At 45.0% G+C, this 20,640-nt stretch overlaps 1 protein-coding gene across 1 annotated transcript in view; it reads left to right on the forward strand.

The window, feature by feature from the left end:
- LOC119951341 (cation channel sperm-associated protein subunit beta-like) overlaps positions 1 to 20,640 on the forward strand; it is a 200,709-nt gene that overhangs the window by 40,061 nt on the left and 140,008 nt on the right. The window contains exons 5-6 of the mRNA XM_038774468.1: positions 3,918 to 4,069; positions 9,055 to 9,239. Of these exons, the coding sequence (XP_038630396.1) occupies positions 3,918 to 4,069; positions 9,055 to 9,239 (337 nt within the window). The remainder of the gene's footprint in view (positions 1 to 3,917; positions 4,070 to 9,054; positions 9,240 to 20,640) is intronic.

The following is a 20,640-nucleotide window of genomic DNA, read 5'->3' on the forward strand; positions in this document are numbered from 1 at the left end:
CTAACCCGCACATCTTTGGACTGTGGGGGTAAACCGAAGCACCCGGAGGAAACCCACGCACACAGGGGGAGGACGTGCAGACTCCACACAGACAGTGACCCAGCCGGGAATCGAACCTGGGACCCTGGAGCTGTGAAGCATTTATGCTAACCACCATGCTACCCTGCTGCCCCTAAGTGGGAAGCCAGAGGATTGGGAAACCTTTAAAAGTGAGCAGAGGACAACTAAAAAAAACAATAAGTGGGGAGAAGATGAAGTATGAGTGCAAGCCAGCTAGTAATATAAAAGAAGATAGGAAGAGTTTTTTTCAATATATAAAAGGTAAGAGAGAGGCAAAAATAGACATTGGACCACTGGAAAATGTGGCTGGAGAAGTAATAATAGGAAACAAAGAAATGGCAGACGAGCTGAATAGTTACTTCGCATCAGTCTTCATGGTGGAAGACACCAGTGGGATGCCAGAGCTCCAGGAGAACCAGGGGGAAGAGGTGAGAGAAGTGACCATTACTAAGGAGAAGGTTCTGGGGAAACTGAAAGGTCTGAAGGTGGATAAATCACCTGGACCAGATGGACTATACCCCAGGGTTCTAAAAAAGATAGCTCAGGAGATTGTGGAGGCATTAGTGATGACCTTTCATGAGTCATTGGAGGCAGGAACGGTTCCAGAGGACTGGAAAGTGGCTAATGTAACACCCCTGTTTAAGAAGGGAGGGGGGCAGAAGACGGGAAATTATAGGCCGGTTAGCCAGACCAGTCATTGATAAGATTTTAGAGTCCACTATTAAAGATGAGATTGCGGAGTACTTGGAAGTGCATTATAAAATAGGACTGAGTCAGCACGGCTTCGTCAAGGGGAGGCCATGTCTGACAAATCTGTCAGAGTTCTTTGAGGAAGTAACAAGGAAGTTAGACAAAGGAGAACCAATGGGCACAATTTATTTAGATTTCCAGAAGGCCTTTGACAAGGTGCCGCATAGGAGACTGTTAAATAAGCTAAGAGCCCATGGTGTGAAGGGTAAGATCCTGGCATGGATAGAGGATTGGGTGACTGACAGAAGGTAGAGAGTGGGGATAAAGGGGTCTTTTTCAGGATGGCAGCCGGTGACTAGTGGTGTGCCTCAGGGGTCGGTGCGGGGACCACAACTTTTCACAATATACATTAATGATCTGGAGGAAAGAACTGAAGACACAGTTGCTAAGTTTGCAGATGATACAAAGATATGTAGAGGAGCAAGTAGTATTGAGGAAGCAGGCAGGCTGCAGAAGGACTTGGACAGGCTAGGAGAGTGGGCAAAGAAGTGGCAGATGAGTGGCAGATTATGGGCAGCACGGTAACATAGTGGTTAGCACAATTGCTTCACCGCTCCAGGGTCCCAGGTTTGATTCCCGGCTTGGGTCACTGTTTATGCGGAATCTGCACATTCTCCCCGTGTGTGCGTTGGTTTCCTCCGGGTGCTCCGGTTTCCTCTCACAGTCCAAAGATGTGCAGGTTAGGTGGATTGGCCATGCTAAATTGCCCTCAGTATCCAAAATTGCCCTTAGTGTTGGATGGGGTTACTGGGTTATGGGGATACGGTGGCAGTGTGGGCTTGGGTAGGGTGCTCTTTCCAAGAGCCGGTGCAGATTCGATGGGCCGAATGGCCTCCTTCTGCACTGTAAATTCTATGGTGATGAAATACAATGTGTAAAAGTGTAAGGTTATGCACTTTGGAAGGAGAAATGGAGGCATAGACTATTTTCTAAATGAGAAGATGCTTAGGAAATCAGAAGCACAAAGGGATTTGGAGTCCTTGTTCACGATTCTCTTAAGGTTAACATGCAGGTTCAGTCGGCAGTTAGGAAGGCAAATCCAATGTTAGCATTCATGTCGAGAGGGCTAGAATACAAGACCAGGGATGAACTTCTGAGGCTTTATAATGCTCTGGTCAGACCCCATTTGGAGTATTGTGAGCTGTTTTGGGCCCCATATCTAAGGAAGGATGTGCTGGCCTTGGTAAGGGTCCAGAAGAGGTTCACAAGAATGATCCCTGGAATGAAGAGCTTGACATATGAGGAATGGTTGAGGACTTGGGTCTGTACTCGTTGGAGTTTAGAAGGATGAGGGGGGATCTTATTGAAACTTACAGGATACTGTGTGGCCTGGATAGAGTGGACATGGAAAGGATGTTTCCACTTGTGGGAAAAACTAGAAGCAGAGGACACAATCTCAAGACTAAAGGGACGATCCTGTTAGAACAGAGATGAGGGGGAATTTCTTCAGCCAGAGGGTGGTGAATCTGTGGAACGTTTTGCCGCAGAAGGCTATGGAGGCCAAATCACTGAGTGCCTTTAAGACAGAGATAGGTCGGAGGAGGGGACTAAGTCCCCACGCACGCTGTGCGAGAATCACTCCAGACATTATCCTCGAATGTCCGGGTTGATTCTCCGTTTTCCAGGGGCTATCATGGCCCCGGCATGCGTTCCACAGCTCTGGCTGCCCCGGGGGGGGGGGGGCTCTGTAAATAATCCCCGACCGGCGTGGCGGGAATCCCACCGCTGCCCGAAAAACGGCACTGGAGAATAGGGCAGCCGACGTCAGGGCGGCAGGGCGGGATTCGCGCCTCCCCCTGGGGATTCTCCAAAACGGCAGGGGGTCGGAGAATCCCGGTCGTGATGTTGACTCTAACCGCCTTCCCCACCTGCCATCCCACAACAGGCAGGAAAAGATTAGTGTGGTGGGATTTGATCATCAAATTAATGAAGCCTGACCATAACACAACATGGGCGGGATTCTCCGCCGGCGGGATTCTCCGCTTTGCCGGTGCCTGGGGGTTTCCATTGACCAGCCGGTGTAACGGAGAATCCTGCCAGTGCGTCTGGGCAGAAATGTGGCAGGGCAGAGAATCCAGTCCATGTGTCTAGTCTTACGATCAAAATGTCGGCGCCGCTCCCGCAACAATGCTCCGCCAGTGGGGGTCTAGCAGCTGTGCCACGTAAAGCCCCTGGCTTCACTTGCAGATATGGATGGAGAATTGCCTGGTCCGTGGCCACGCTTGCGCACGGTGGTGACTTTCGGCGGCCGCGCCGTACAACATGGCGCTGCCTGCACGCGGACCGGTCCTGCCAGATAGTGCCCCCCTATAACCTTCCACGCCACCCCCCACAGCCCTCCAGCCCCCGCTGAAGTCCCCCCAACCAGCGGAACGGCTCCCCCCCCCCCAACTGTGTTGGCTCTGGGCACTGTCCGCAGCCACCATGCGAGGTCCCCGAAAACTGTGAGCGCATGTGAACAATGCCATCGAGAAGTTGGCCCATTGGGGGTGGAGTATCGGGGAGGGCATCAGGTGACGCCCATAAGCCGTTCCAACGGCGTGCGGTGTACTCAGCGATTATGCTGTTTTCGAGGGGGCATAGGATGTGAAAAACGGGGCCATCCTCGATATCGGCACGAAAACGGATTCTCCATTTAATCGCCGAACGCAATTTTGCCATCAGCAATTAGAGAATCCAGCCCTATGTGTTGACGCCAAAGGGAATCCGTGGACTTTGACGACAGACAAACTGGCGCCGCATCTAGACCGATTCCCCTACCGTTGAGGGGCTAGCACTGGTGCCGGGTGGAACACTCTCGATTCCACTGGAAAATGGTGCGGGATTCGCTAGGTCCATGATCGACACCCGGGAGGCGGACAAGCTGCAGCCGCACACGCACATTACACTCACACTTATCCCAGCCAAAAAGATGGCAATGGTTGTGCTGGAGTGCACCCATACAGCTGATGGGTTGTCTTGGGCCAGAGAGCACCCGGTGGGGGGGTGCCCTGGGGGGACTCCTATATGACCCGCGGCACTTTGAAACTGAGTAAACTGTCACAGAAATGCACATTTTTGAAATTGCTACTCAAGGTTTTGTCATTTACTTTTATTTTACTTTCTAGGACGATGATGCAGGATTTTCTAGACCACTTGCATTACAGTTTCTCACTGACAAAAAAGTAATGTTTTTTGAGCACATTTCTTGGATTGAACATGAAGCTGGATCCAAACCTCTATTTTCTGACGTTCATGTTGGAAAAATGCTAATACTGAAGTAATTAAACTGTTTATACCCTACAATATAGATTTTGTAAAAAATGTTCTACTCTCAGACATATTAGGATGAACTTTACATGCAACATTGTTCCCACAGCCTTGAATTGGGAAAGCAGAAACAAAGAATTTGAGTGTCTAGTACATTTGTCTTCTCCCTGCCTCATGTGCACTATAATTTGAATTAATTGGAAGTTTTCTCACCAGAGACTCTGGTGCCAACCATCTTCACAACTTTCACTCCCACAGTCACAAAAGGATTGGAGTTGTGGCATTAAATCATAAAATTAATGAAGTCTGACCCTAACCCAACTAAGTTATAAGTCCTGACTTAGGCACATCATCCAGTCTGACACTTCGCTGCTATCTAAGAGAGTGCTGCGCTTCCAGAAGTGCGGTCTTTTAGCTGCAATCGAAGCTGAGACCATGGGCGGGATTCTCCGACCCCCCGCCGGGTCGGAGAATCGGCGGGGGCTGGTGTCAATCCCGCCCCCGCCGAGTCCTGAATTCTCCGACACCAGAGATTCGGCGGGGACGGGAATCGCGCTGCGCCAGTCGGCGGGCACCCCCCCGCCGATTCTCCGGCCCACGATGGGCCAAAGTCCCGCCACTGTCAACTCACTCCCGCCGGCGTGGATCAAACCACCTATCTTACCGGCGGGAGCAGGTGGCATGGGCGGACTCTGGGGTCCTGGGGGGGACACAGGGCGATCTGGCCCTGGGGGGGTGCCCCCACGGTGCAGAAGGAGGCTGTTCAGCCCATCAAATCTGACCGACCCTCCGAAAGAACACCCAGCCTAGGCCCAATCCCCTTCCCTACCCCTGTAAGCCTGTAACCCTACCTAACCTTTGGATTCTAAGGGCAATTTAGCATGGTGGCCACGCATTAGCAGTGACTATGATAGTTATTGCTAGCCACAGTAATTGTCTGGTTTCTTCCAGGGCACTACCAGAGACATAGCAAAGATCTTGTAAGAAATTATATAGATATAGATATAGAACAGTACAGCACAGAACAGGCCCTTCGGCCCTCGATGTTGTGCCGAGCAATGATCACCCTACTCAAACCCACGTATCCACCCTATACCCGTAACCCAACAACCCCCCCTTAACCTTACTTTTTAGGACACTACGGGCAATTTTAGCATGACCAATCCACCTAACCCGCACATCTTTGGACTGTGGGAGGAAACCGGAGCACCCGGAGGAAACCCACGCACACACGGGGAGGACGTGCAGACTCCACACAGACAGTGACCCAGCCGGGAATTGAACCTGGGACCCTGGAGCTGTGAAGCATTTATGCTAACCACCATGCTACCGTGCTGCTTGAGACAGTTGGCAGATGGAATATGTGCCAGAGCTGGGTATTATTTACTAATCATGTCGTAACAATAGCAAGATAGAGCAGGCACATGGATTTGCGTCACTGGCTGGCTTCCCAGATAGACAGGGTGACATCAATTGCACCTTTGATAATCCAAACAAGTCAGATAATGAGAAGCATCTGTCCAGAACTAGGGGTCATAGTTTGAGGATAAGAGGTAAACCTTTTAGGACTGAGGTGAGGATAAATTTCTTCACTCAGAGTGGTGAATTTGTGGAATTCACAACCACAGAAAGGGGTGAGGCCAAAACACTGTGTAATTTCAAGAAGGAATTAGACATAGATGTTGGGGCTAAAAGAATCAAGGGATATGGGGGAGAAGGCAGGATCAGGGTATTGAACCTGCTGATCAGCCATGATCATAATAAATGACATAGTAGGCTTGAAGGGATTTTACAGTATACAATACATTAATGATCTGGAAGAAGGTACTGAAGGAACTGTTGCTAAGTTTGCAGATGATATAAAGATCTGCAGAGGGGCAGGTAATACTGAGGAAGCAAGGGGGCTGCAGAAGGACTTGGACAAGCTGGGTGAGTGGGCAATGAAGTGGCAAATGAAACACAATGTGGAAAAGTGTGAGGTTATGCACTTGGGAAGGAGGAATCTAGGCATAGACTATTTTCTAAACGGGGAAATGCTTCAGAAAGCAGAAGCACAAAGGGACTTGGAGTCCTTGTTCACAATTCTCTTAAGGTTAATGTGCAGGTTCAGTCGGCAGTTAAGAAGGCAAATGCAATGTCAGCATTCATGTCAAGAGGGCTAGAGTACAAGACCAGGGATGTACTTCTGAGGCTGTATAAGGCTCTGGTCTGACCCCATTTGGAGTATTGTGAGCAGTTTTGGGCCCCATATCTAAGAAAGGATGTGCTGGCCTTGGAAAGAGTCCAGAGGAAGTTCACAAGAATGATCCCTGCAATGAAGAACTTGTTGTATGAGGAACGTTTGAGGACTCTGGGTCTGTACTCGTTGGAGTTTAGAAGGATGAGAGGGAATCTTATTGAAACGTATATGATACTGCGAGGCCTGGATAGAGTGGACGTGGAGAGGATGTTTCCGCTTGGATGAAAAACTAGAACCAGAGGCCACCATGTCAGATTAAAGGGACGATCCTTAAAACAGAGTTGAGGAATTTTTTCAGCCAGAGGATGGTGAATCTGTGGAACTCTTTGCCGCAGAAGGCTGTGGAGGCCACTTCACTGAGTGTCTTTAAGACAGAGATGGATAGGTTCTTGATTAATAAGGGGATCAGGGGTTATGGGGAGAATGCAGGAGAATGGGGATGAGAAAAATATCAGCCATGATTGAATGGTGCAGCAGACCCGATGGGCCAAGTGGCCTAATTCTGCTCCTGTGTCTTATGGTCTTATGGCTTCACCCTGCTTCTATTTTCTATGCTTCTATGTTTAAGTACAATTCCATCAGTGTTTAGTTGGTGGGAAGTGACAAGAGAAGGTTTATCTAGATCTGTGATAGATTTCCTGGGAATTTCCAGGTGCATGCGTACTTCAGAATCCAACATTTCCAATCTATTCAGGCTTGAAGCCAAGGGGTGACTGCTGGGTGACATAAGATACCAAACATGGCTGATGACATTCCTGAGCAACATGACAAATTACCATCAGAAGCATTACAGTACAAGCCATACAATAACATTTGTCATCGAACAAGCCATCAGTATGCTCACAATTCTAATTCAGGTGCCGTACTGTTCTGGAGGTGCCCTTTAGTACTCAGTGAGGCCACTGCAATAGCACTAATATGCTGCGTTCTTCTCAGTGAGGATGAGGGAGGCGGGAGGAACAAATTGCCCATCACTTCTTACCTGTAAATGATAGTCGTGGAGATAAGGAAAGGAAGGTGGCCATCCGAGCCACAGCTCAGACTGTTACAATAGTTCAAGTTTCAATCAGTAACTCACACCTGACCAAAGTAATGATCACATCTTACATCTCACAACTCCTCCACTGCCAGTTATGCAAGCAGTCATGAAACCAACTATCCATCCATGCAAATGTATACATTTTTACTAAAATGTTTATTAAAAATTTCCATATTAATGAGAACAAACCGGAATAATCAAACATAATTACACAATAGAAGAAAAGAACAAAAAAGCAAAAACACACACAACAACTAATTAACTTTGACACAAAAATTAACCTAAACCCCGAACAGTTGATGGTGACTAACTCCTTCAAATAGGAAAGTAATTGTTGCCATCCTAGGTAGAACCTCTCCACTGACTCCCTGGTGGTGTAATTGACCTTCTCCAAATGCAATAATGATACGAGGTCACCCAGCCAAGCCGAGGCACTAGACTGAGTATGAAACCTCCACCCAAGCAGAATTTGCCTCTGGGATATTAACGAAGCAAAGGTGAAGACTTCCCCTTCACCCCAGTCTGTACCACCGGCGAATCAGACACCACAAAGATGACCACCAGCGCACATGGATCCAAATCTACATGGAGTATCTCTGACATGGCGTAAAAGAAAGAATCCCAGAAGCCTATCAACTTGGACAGGACCTAAACGTATGGTCAGCTTGCCCACGAGAGCAGCGCTCACACTTATTCTCAACCCTAGAGAACAATTTGCTTGTCCTAGCTCTGGTCAGGTTCGTCTTATGCAAAACCTTGAATTGAATCAGACTCAACTGAGCACAAGAAGACGTGGAGTTGACCCTGCGAAGGGCCTCACTCCATACCTCACCATTAAGAATGGAACACAATTCACTCTCCCATTTCATCCTCACCTCACTCAACGGAACAGAAATTGTTGAAAGGATATGGCCAGAAATGTTCACAATAAATCCCCCATCAGGCCTAGCCAGAGACAGAATCCTCATCGACAGGATAAAGGGTGGTGCAAAGGAAATGAGGGGAAAGTTTTTCACGAAAAATCACAAATTTAAAAATACCTGAAAAGACTGGAAACAGGCAGTTGGAATTTTTCAGCTAACTCCTTAGAACTAGCAATCCTCTCCTCCATGAACAGGTCCCCAAATCTCTCCAGGCCCTTCCCCTCCCAGGACTTAAATGTCGAGTCCAAACCAACTGGTAGGAAAAGGTGGTTATTACAAACGGGGGCGAGCGAAGACATGGAAAGGCGCTTGCAATGTTGTCCAAACTGCTTCGAAGTTCTCAGAGAGGACACTATCATTGGATTCGAAGAAAATCTAAATGGAGAAAAAGGCAACATTGCAGCAACTATTGCACGAAGACCTGACATAGTGCAGGAGCTTGCTTCCATTTGTCCCCATAAGGAACTGGGATCGCTAAACCACAACAATATCTTCTGAATATTAACCAATATGATGGTGAACACATCTCCATATTGCACATGATATTCACCATACTGGACCCATATGCTCTTTTTTTACAGCTGCAAAATGGCCAAATTCAACCTAATTTCTAGGGAGTTAGATTGTAAAGATATAGAAATATTTTAAAAACTTAATAGATTTGTTGGTTCATCGTTGCAATGATATAGCATTGTTGACTTAAATACTTTTCAAACAAAGTAAACAGTAGTTATTAATAAAACTGATGGAAAGTTACTATTGATCATTAACCAAATACACATTCCTAATTTTAGGTTAGGGGGAGGGGCTGAGATCACAGAAGTTTACCAGGAGCATTCCAAAAGTCAGTTTTTGGCTGTTGCAATTGCAAACATCTTGTGGTCATTTTATGCAGAACCTTTTCGAAGAAGGCTCTTTTTGAACAAACTGCTTATTGTGAAAAGAGGGAAAATATACCACCTTGAGCTGTTGGATGCTGGTAAGCAACTCAATTATAACATTTATTTAATTGAACCCTGCTTTAACATGTTATTTCCTTTAAGATTTTTTGTGTATCACTTCCTATCCCCTGTTGTGATATTGCAGGGAGTGAGCGCCAGGCTGCTCAAATCCCAAAGAGAAACTTGATAAAGGGTGACAATGATTTGCAATTTGTATTTTATGAAGTAAGGAGAAATAAGTTCAAACCACTTGTGAAGATCTTAAAATCTAAATTGAAACATTTATTAAAATGAAGAAAAATGTAATCTTAAAGGCGGTTAATCGTACTTCCACAAGTATTTCCCAAAAGATTTTTGCTTAATTAATGCAGATCTAAATGTCCCTTTTAGGCAACAGTCCTCAAAGATTCTACTTTGTAAAAATTCCAATAATATTACCCCACATCCACTATTGCTGTAGGGAAAGTCTAACACATTTTTCTCTCCCTCTCATCCAACACTAAGAAGCCAAAACCTATCTCAAAACTTTACTCTGAGAGTGGCTCATTTTTCTCTGAGGGTGGCAGAAACTGCTTTTCCAAAGTCTGTTTCCAGCAGACAGTGCTTCAGAATCTCATAACCACCTCCCTACAGTTTTCAACGTCTCTTTAAATATTCTACGTTCCCTCAGAAGTTCAATTCTTTCATGTTACGTAATGGCCACTTCTCTTTCGACAACAAGTAAACTTACCACTCTGTTAACCATCAGCTTACACTCAATGTCAATTGTATATGTTCCTTTACAAATACAATAGTTATCTTCAGGTCACTTCCCTTATCTTCCTAATGTAAATTTTCATTCATGCTGCCACTGGTCCCCCATCTCAGCTCTGTTCATATCCACTTCAAACCACTTGTCTTCCTCCCCTAACTCCCCTTTGGTGTTCTGAACTCTGCAATTACTGTCTTCAGTTTAATTAAGGTATCCATACCCATACTCACACAAACAAGCCTGTTTCACAGTATACGATATTGATATTGGAAAAATATTGAAAAATATAGGGCTGGAGTCTCCGTCAGTGGGGTCCTCCATTTCACCAGCAACGCACTCACGTCCGCAGATTTCTCAACGGCATGGGAGTGTCCACAATGGGAATCCCCATTGGCCGCCTGGAGGGACAGAGGATCCCGCTGCCAGTGGGGGTGTGCCACAACCGAAAATGGAGAATCTCGCCCATAATATTTCATCACACAGCCTTCAAATTTTATTATGCTATGAACCATTCCTCAGATGAGAGGCCAGGCAGACAATCGGCTGCTTTGTGTCTATCAGCTTTCTGTGTAAGTGTGCTCAAATAATTTGGCCCCTGACTAATTAGTCACCATTACAAGTTTCAGGTCCACAGATTGCTTAGAACATGCTGGAAAGATAGGGGTGAATTCACAGAGGAGGATTTTATGCTCCCATCAGCAATGGAACTAATGGAGGGTGGGGCACAAAATTTGGAGTGAGAGTAAAAGACAGTTTTGAGCTGACAGAATATTAGTTTGGAATTTTGTTCTCCTGACTTTCATGCTGATCTATGTAGGGAACCGTTTTTGCATCCATTAACATCTCAAGAATGGTCATTAAAAATACTTACTGGAATCACATTCTCTCTCCAAATTTAAGAGCCCTACCAATGGATCAATAGAATGGTTTGTTTCACTGCCATTTTTAGATGGCACTCACCTGGTGAGCTGCACTCCACCAGTGACTTCATGACACATACACAATGCTTTCCTATACCTTTAACATGGGACTTTGGTGCTTGTCAAAAGCTGCACCATGGCTAGTGTATGGGAGGCAATACCTGCTGGTAATGGGAAGGCAGACTCAGGGGGTGGGGGGGTTGGGGGGAAGGGGAGCTTGACTGGAATATAGGAGGGAAGAGTGGAACAGTATGACTATGGGTAGGAAGGGAATAGGCAGTCTTTGTGAGAGGTTCAGAGGGTAAATTGTGTGTAACAATCCTGGGGCTGAGGCCACACTGTTGGGGACATATTTAAAAGACAGGGCCATACTAGAGAACACTGCATGGCACACACGTCTTGGTCCCGATGATGGGAGGGGAAGGTCTCTCTAGGCACTGATAATTGGACACAACTATCGGAGTGGCACAGTGGCTGGCACTGCTGCCTCACAGTATTAGGGGCCTGGGTTCAATTCCAGCCTTGGGTGACTATCTGTGTAGAGTTTGTATGTTCTCCCCATGTCTGCATTGGTTTCCTCCCACTATCCAAAGACGTGTGGGTTAGGTGGATTGATTATGCTAAATTGCCCCTTAATGTCCAGGAATGTGCAAGACAGGTGGGTTATGGGAATAGGGCGGGGCAGTGGGCCTAGGTAGGGTGCTCGTTCAGAGGGTCGGTGCAGACTTGAAGGGCCAAATGGCCTTCTACACTATTGGGAGACTATGTTTCTATACACAGTTAATGTGTGACTGAGTGCAGTACTGCCCAGACAGTGATATAAGAAGGCAGATCCCTCAGAGCTAGGATCAGTCTAGTGACAGGCAGATATGTGTAAAGATCTAGGATAAAGTCAGGTTCATACCCTCCCTCCCTCCCCCTCCCCCATGCACCCAGCACCAGCGGATGACAAAAGGTGTGAAAAGTAAATGTAATGTCAGCATTGCAAAGATCAGACTGAGCTATGAAGAACACATTTCCAGAAGGATAGTAGAGAGAACTGCAAAACAAATGTGATTTTTTTAAAAACAGTATAGCCCAAGACACCAAGGAGCATTTGTGAAAGGACCAGCTGACATACAATGAAGAGTTTTAAAACTAAAAAAAACTGAATCTAGTATGTGATTATACACCTTTTGATCCAGCAGAGGACAGTAGAGCGGAGCTCCTGATTGGCAGTTGTGGGGAAATTTGCATCAGTGCATTGCATTGCGGTCACTGCATCCATAACTTGTAGTGTCCCCCACCCTTCCACCTCCTCTAACCTAAGAGGGTGAGTGAATATCAGGTAAGCTCTTTCTTTCTTTTATTTTATCCGCAAGTTATAGCTTCAGATTTTCGGCGGGAGCAGTGGCCAGGGAAGGTAAGTTTACCTCTTTAAAAACTTACCTTGCAGGAGAAGCGGCCTTCAGATTTTCGGCGGGAGCAGTGGCCAGGGGTCTGTCGGGAAGGTAAGTTTACCTCTTTAAAAACTTACCTTGAAGGAGAAGCTGTGTAATGAACTCCAATTGGCTTTATTGGTTGGCCAATTGAAGTATGAGCTCCCTCAATGATAGCTCATTGAGGGGGCCCATATAATCACCTGTGTAGTCTTTGTGAGCCAGTCTTAAGTTGACTGGACTGCTAGCAGCACTGTTTGTAGCTGCTCCTGTAATATCGTTATTGTAAATAAATATTGATGTGGTGACGGAACTCCTGCCTCTCGTGGATTACTACAGTGGCGACGAGGTAAACTAAGAATTTTGCGGAGACCAGCTGCCGTACTCGGAGGGTAAGCCTTGCCATTTTAAAAATGCCGTTTTTTGGAAGGTTAGAGGTATTCGACCCGGCTATTGAGGATTGGTCCCAGTATGTGGAGAGAATGTGTTACTTCTTCCGGGCAAATTATATACTGACGGATGAAAGGAGATGGCTTATCCTGCCGTCGGCGTGCGGACCCTCAGCTTTTGCCATTATACGTAGTCTGACTTATCCCGATTCGCCGGACATGAAAACTTTCCAAGAAGTAACGGAATTGGTGAAAGAGCACTACGACCCAAAACCACCCCTCATTTTGCGTAGGTACAGATTCTCCACAGCGAAGCGGGAAGACAGGGAGTCAGTCACGAATTTCTTGACCCGCCTGAGAAGGCTGGCAGAAAAATGTGAGTTCGGCCCGACGCTAAATGAAATACTTCAGGACCGGTTAGTGTGTGGTATAAACGACCTCACAATACAGAAACGCCTGTTGGCGGAAACAGAGCTAGACTGTAGGCAGGCGTTACAGCTCGCACTGTCCCTAGAAAAGGCAGCAAGTGGGGCGCAGGAACTACAGGGCACGCCAATGGAGGTATATACCTGTGAGAGGGACTACCACAACGGGTCCTGCTACCAGATAGCCGCCCTCAGGAAAAACCTGAGGAATAGAGGGAAAAAGGAAAACCCCAGAACTGCCCCCAAGTCTGCCAGGACTAATTGGAGACAGAGGGAAGTACCGGCTGAAGCTCCCCCAACAGAGAAGGACCGTTTCTGGCACCAGACAGAGTGGGATAATAACGACAGAAACCCTTGAAGGAGGTGGCAAAAGAGGAATAGCAGGTGGGGACGCAGGGAAGTACACAACCTAGACGCCCCATCCTTTTCCGAGGGGGAACAATTATATAATATTGCAACGAACAAAGCAGAACCCATTAGGATTACCCCACGGGTGAACGGGCGGCCGACAATAATGGAAATAGACACGGGTGCGGCCGTATCAGTAATGGGAGTGGCAGCATTTAGAAAAATAAAAGATGGACTCCAGCCACTAACCCTAATAAAAACATTGAGGAAACTTAAAACCTACACGGGGGAACCCCTGGAAGTTCTAGGCACGACTCATGTACCCGTGGAATATGAGAAACAATTGCTCAGATTACCGTTGACTATAGTAGAGGGCTCCGGACCGAGCTTAATTGGACGGAACTGGCTGAAAGACCCCAAATTAGATTGGATGAAAATTTTCCAGAGTGGAAGCGGGCAGTTGAGTGGAGTACTCCAAAAATACCCGGAGGTCTTCCAGGAAGGTTTGGGGGCAATCATAGGCGCCAAAGCAACTTTGCACGTGGACCCAGAAGCCCTTCCGAAATTTTGTAAGGCCAGGCCGGTGCCTTTGCATTAAGGAAGAAAGTAGATGATGAAATAGAAAGGTTACTGCGCGACGGCATTATCAGACCAGTACAGTTCTCGGAATGGGCAGCGCCGGTGGTACCAATTTTGAAGCCAGACGGCTTGATACGTCTCTGTGGAGATTTCAAACAGACAGTAAACAAATACGCATTGCTGGACAAATACCCAATCCCAAAAATAGATGACCTATATGCCAAATTGGCAGGTGGGCTTTTGTTCACAAAACTGAACATGAACCACGCCTACCTGCAGTTAAAACTGGACAAGGGCTCCCAGAAGTTCGCTACGATCAACACCCTGAAGGGCCTTTTTCGTTATACTAGGCTACCTTTCAGAGTGTCATCAGCCTGCGCTATATCCAGCGTACGATGGAAAATATTCTGCAGGGACTACCTCAGGTGGCGATTTATTTCCCGTACCAGCCTCGCCGGACAGGGGCCGGAATGTGGCGACTAGGGGCTTTTCACAGTAACTTCATTGAAGCCTACTCGTGACAATAAGCGATTTTCATTTTCATTCATTTCATTTGGACGATGTCTTAATCACAGGTAGGACAAACAGGGAACACTTAAGGAACCTGGAGGAAGTGCTCAGGCGTTTCGCAAAGGCAGGCGTACGGCTAAAAAGGGAAAAATGTGTTTTTCTGGCCCCACAAGTGACGTACCTGGGATATAAAGTAGACGAGTTAGGCTTGCACCCATTGGAAGACCGAGTAAGGGCAATAAAAGAAGCCCCAGCTCCCACCACGGTCCAGGAGTTACGATCATTTCTCGGGTTGGTACCCTATTATGGAAAATGTATTGAAAATAGGGCGTCCATCCTAGAACCCCTCCACCAGCTACTAAAAAAGGGGCAAGAATGGAAATGGTCCACCCGCCAAAACCGAGCATTTAGGGACATTAAGGAACAGCTGTCATCCGAAAATGTCCTAGAGCATTATGACCCAAGGAAGGAGTTGGTGGTCACTTGTGATGCATCCCCCTATGGGGTAGGAGCCGTCTTAGCCCATAGAGGAAGGAATGGGGAAGAACGGGCAATAGCCTATTGTTTTTGCAAATTCACCACTCTTCTTAGAATTCCCTCTATACCAAAAAGGGCCAATATTCTAAATGGTGAACAGGGATTCTCACTCCCTGACTCCGATGCAGGCTTCAGTGGGTGCTATTCAGGTCAAACTATCTTTTCAAGTTATCCCCTGGTATAACCCATACCTTCACCGAAGAATTTTACCTACTTACCCCTTAATAGCATCGATGTCCTGGGTCCTGCGTTATTAAGGAAGTGAAGTAAGCTAATAACCACTTTTTCAGGTTAAGTTATTTTATTATTATACTTTTTTTAAGTTGCAAACACTTTCTTTACAGAAAGGTAAACAGATTAGTGATTTTGGATGCTGTCTGGTTGGTTGTGGGGACCTTCAGACCCACCTTAACATTTTAACTTTAAATCCTAGCCTTCTTTAGATCTATTACAGTTTACACTCGGCTGCTTGCCTTGCCTTTCCCATGACCGAGTTCGCTCTCTCTCTCTCTTCCTCTTCTCTCCTGATGCTGGTTCTCTGTTTTCTGTCCTCCTTCCTTGGTGCTCCGTTCTGACCTCTCCAGCTGCTGCTCCCTCATGTTCTGCTCTCCTGATTGCTGCTGCCTCGTGGGTGGGGGGTGGGGGGGGGGAGGAGCCCGCACTTGATACTTTTTTGGTGGGAAAAATCGGGACCTCCGATAGGGGATGGGCTACGGGGCTTAAAGCGGCATGGTGGGCTACGGGGCTTAAAGGGGCATGGTGGGGGGAGGGCCTCCTGAGCACTGGGGCGGGAGACAGACAGGCGCCAAGGGCAGGGAAAGTGTCTTATTTAAAATGTTTATTCTTTCCCTGTACCCTCTCAGACCAGATATTGCCAGACTTCAATGTTTCAAATGACACCTTTTCTGTATTTTCCAGAACACCCCGTCTTGACATTTGAAACATATCTATAATTTGGTTCATTTGTCCCCCCATCCAATTGTACTAACTAACCTATATCCCCGATCTTTGTCATGTGTATGCATATCTCAGACCAGTGTCGATAAGCGTCTTGTTTTCCGTTCCAGTTCAATTACTGTGAACCATAGCCATAGCCGCTCAGGAAGGTAACACAATAGCTTTCCGTGTGTTCCACTACCTCCAAAGCATTTTACTTCCTTGGGATAGCAGCACCGTATAAGCTTCCTCATGTCCCTTAGAAACAGCACACAACTCAGTTCATCAGTAACCAAACAGATCTTTTGTCCATCACTGGCTGTTACGTTTCCCATTTTTCCGTCGTCCAAATTGTTTTCCATTTCTGATTGGAATCTGATTGGGGTAATTGTGATATCATGTACCACCCACTGATCCCCTTGATTCATTCATTTAAAAGGTTCAATTGATCCTGCTTGTATTCCTAACTTCCCCATTAATGTCTAACATTGTCGTGAATCATGTAAGTCTGCCAACCCCTGGTTTACATGAGAGAATATCTTTCTGACAAATTTCCTTCAAATCCCTTTCATCTGTCATCATTTCCCTTACAACATTAAAGTGTATACTTTCCATTACAGCATTTGCAAAACCACATTGAACCGTCTCTTTTTCAAACAAATTCTCCCTATTGTTATATACATAGTAAAAAAATCTTGTCTTAACACATTATTCATTACCTAACCACACAAATAGACTGTGTACTACAACTTTACATATTTTCAACTGTTATCACAATTTAAATACCAGCAATAAGGTACAATATCGAAACATCCCTTCTTGGCTTTGGGACCAATAGTTATTACATACTAAATATGGCATATAAACAACATCAATATTATTTGTAATGTACTATATAGTTAAATCAAGAAAACACACTAAACTACCCCTCTATTAAAACATTCACACAGTTTAGAAATGCGGATCAAGTTCTTTAACGACACACATACCCCCCTTATCATATATATATATAACAGTCCCTATCAATTTACATGAATTTTTTTTTTTTTAATAATGATTACAGCTCTTCAATGCAATATTGTTTTGCTGCATTGGTAACAATTTTCCCGCCGTGGTATCAAGCTACAAAAATTCTTAAACTATTGTAATTTATCATATTGGGGTTCCTCGTCAGTCGCTGCTATCTGCCGAGACCCTTAATAATTCCACCGCGTAGTACATACTCCATGGAGACTGCAGATCACCCATCAGCTAATGTCCAGTTAGAGATGTCTGACCGGAGGTTTCACTGTCCAGTTATAATTTGATATTTTGATTTGTTTCTAACCCGTAAAGTTTTCCTCCGGGTTCTGTCATTTAATTCCCTCAAATATGTAGCCAATTGTATCATTAGTTTCCCCCCCCCCCAATCCTGTCTAAAAAAGATTCCTCTCTGGAGTGTAGTTCTCTTCCTTCTTGTGAACTGGTTCGTTATTTATTTTTTCCATCTGAAAATCAAATGAACAGATCAAGGGTGGAGAGGGCCCTATTCTTTAATTCGTACCTTCTGTTTTCATTTGGTTAACCCAGAAATGCCCTCTCCAGGACTTCCGGATTTCTTTTGCCATCATTTCTTTTTGAACTGGTTTATTTTCCATATCCTTGATGTACATCATACAATTAAAGCCTGTTAAGCTTCCTTCTGTCATTGCACCCCTGAGTGAGATTCGAAGAATCTCAAACTCCTCTTATGCTCACTGGGTCATGTGTTTTAATTGTGATACAATTTCTTTTGCTCCAGACACCATGCTTCTCTAATTCAACTGTATGCGTACCCAGAATCTGAACAATCTTGTCTTTACATTTTATAGTCTCACGAATGATTTTCCCTGCAGTCTTAGTTGGTAGCTTTACCCAAACTTCGTCTCCTACTTGATAATTCCCAGATTCACTTGGGTCCCCTTGTCCCTGGGAGACAGAGGTTCCGAGATTACTATTAAGATCAAATACTATTCTTTCAATGTCTTTATCCCAGCCTTTATTATTCTGATTCTTTATGATCCAATTCTTTACTTTTCTTACAGACCTCTCAGCCATTCCATTACTCTCAGGTGCATATTTCACGGCCCAATTGATTGTTATTCCTCTGTCAGCACAAAAGTTAATAACAGTATTATTTCTAAAGTGCGGCGCATTGTCCATTCGGATCGATTCTGGTCTACCTCTGGAGGTCATCATTTCTGCGAATACCTTTTTGGTCGTGGCTCCATTTGCTTTGCTGGTTGCTCTAAGGTCAATTTCTCCCGTGCAGCTATCAGCTTTGACTAAAAAATACAAATTACCTTTGCTGCTTCTGGGAAAAAGTGGTCCTGCATAATCTAATGACCATTCTTGCATTGGTTTCTCAGTTTTTATGCTCCCATATGTTTTATTCCCTCTCTGTCCTCCACAGGCCATACATCTCTCACATTTTCTCCTTACCGCAGTTAAATGTTGTCTCCAATAGGCTATTTTAATTCCCAACTTTTTCAACTCCCTTGCGACTACAACATGACCCCCATGTCCTGTGGCTTCATGTATTTGCTTAATTACCATTTGAAGGTCGGCTGCCGTGTTCCCAAGAGTCCCCAAGATTATCGTCCTAAGTCTGGCTAATTCATCCACTTCCTGATTCCCCTTACACAGTTCCCCAGTTCCTTTCGTGTGTGCTTTTTGATGAATTGTCTGGATTTCCATATCGGCTAAAATTTTATCTATCTCTTCCCACTGTTCTTTCTGTTCCAGTAGTTTATTTCTACCGTTCGTCCAACCGTTTAGTTTCCAAAACTTCAAATCTTTCTCCTTACTGCATGAAAAAGCTGTCGGTTACAACGGTTACTTCCTGCAGCTTTCTCTGCTGACACTCCTTTAACCCTTGCAATACTCCCTCTACCTCAGCTGTCTGAGCTGATCCAATGATTATTCCCTGTTCCTCCACTACTATTTTTCCTGAATTTTTTTAAATGAATGCCCATCTTGCTTGTTCTTCGTCCTTCTTGACTTTACTACCATCAGTATATAATACCCAAGCATTCACCAACTCCGTTTTACTAACTGGTTCATCAAGTTTCTGTCCCTTTTTAATGTTATGAATAAACATTAAGTCAGGGTTTAGAAGAATAGTTTCCCATCTTTCCCATCGAGCTGTATTCGCGCCTTGCTGGCAAATCTGTCTCTTGGTTAGCTCCTTTAATTCCAAAAACTCAGTTGTGACATAAATTTTCTTACCACCCGACAAGTTTTCTATCTCTGCTATTCTCTTTGTTATAGCTGCTAGACATTTCTCGATGTTTGAAAACTTTTATTCAGCTCTCGACCAGTTTCCTGTCAGATGTTTGATAGGTGTCTGATTGCTATGATTAGCAAGCACCATACCATATCCATTTTTATATATGTCTAATTTAATGCTTAATTCATCCTCTTCTTGTCTCCCAACTAATGGTCCCGATATCGCAATTGCTGTCTTTAACTGATCTAACCCTCTCTGGGCCTCGCTGGTCCAAATAAAATCCCCTTTCAATGTTTCATAAATGGTTTTAGCATAAAGACTAAAGTCCTTCACTACTGGCCTTAGATATCCCAATATTCCCATTATTTTTTGAACCCCTTTTTTCGAAACAGGCGCAGTAATTTCAGCTACCTTCTTCCTCATTTCAATACTGGCCTCTCTACCTTCCTTCGATACTGAATAACCTAAATAGTTGACTTCGCTTCTCCCAATTTGACATTTCTTTAGCCCTATTTTAAAGCCTGCTTCACTAAGTGTCTTAATTATCCTGGCCACTCTTTCCACATATTTGTCCTGATCGTCATCTCCAATTAATATATCATCGATATATACTAAAGCCAAATCATCTTTAATCAGTTCCCTGATTATTGCCTGAAAGTGATTCGGAGAATTAACATATCCCTGTGGCAGTCTACAATATACATAATGCTTAGTTCCGAAGGTGAATGCTGTTTTCTCCCTGCTGTCTGGGTCTAATGGAACACTCCAGAATCCATTCGCCAAATCTATACTAGTTAAGTAAGTTTTTCCCGCGACCTGCTCTAAGGTAGCTTGTGGATTTATTAAATATCTCTTGTCCTTCTTTGTGACTTTATTTAAAGCTTTGTAATTTGTTACCATCCTAAATGTACCATCTGGTTTTCTTACTACCTGAAGTGGACTATTTGTTGAGGCATATGTGACCCCTTGAATAATCCCCTGCTGCTCCAATTCCTTGATTATTATCTCCAGCTCGCTCTTAGCTCCTCTGGTCAAAGGATACTGTTTTTGAGGTCTGTGTTGTCCACCGTGAATTGTGTGTTGGAACCGCTTGCTAATTAAACCTGTGTCATTCTTACCTATCGCTAGGTTTGCTCCCATTAATACTTCTTCCATCTTCTTCCAAGCTTCGTCATTTAAAATACTTTTCTCTTTCTGTTTCCTTATTTCCTCCATGTTATCAATTGGTTTTAATATCCTTATTTTTCCAGTATCTATTTTTATTAAATCTTTCCCTGCCATCAGATTCTCAGTTCCTGATATTGCCAGTAATTCTCCCAATCTAATTTCTGGTCTAATATCCTTATTCCCTAATGCTCCTTCTACTATGTATTCTTTTC

This window comes from Scyliorhinus canicula, chromosome 2 (genome assembly GCF_902713615.1).
Source record: "Scyliorhinus canicula chromosome 2, sScyCan1.1, whole genome shotgun sequence".
In the NCBI taxonomy this organism is placed as follows: domain Eukaryota; kingdom Metazoa; phylum Chordata; class Chondrichthyes; order Carcharhiniformes; family Scyliorhinidae; genus Scyliorhinus; species Scyliorhinus canicula.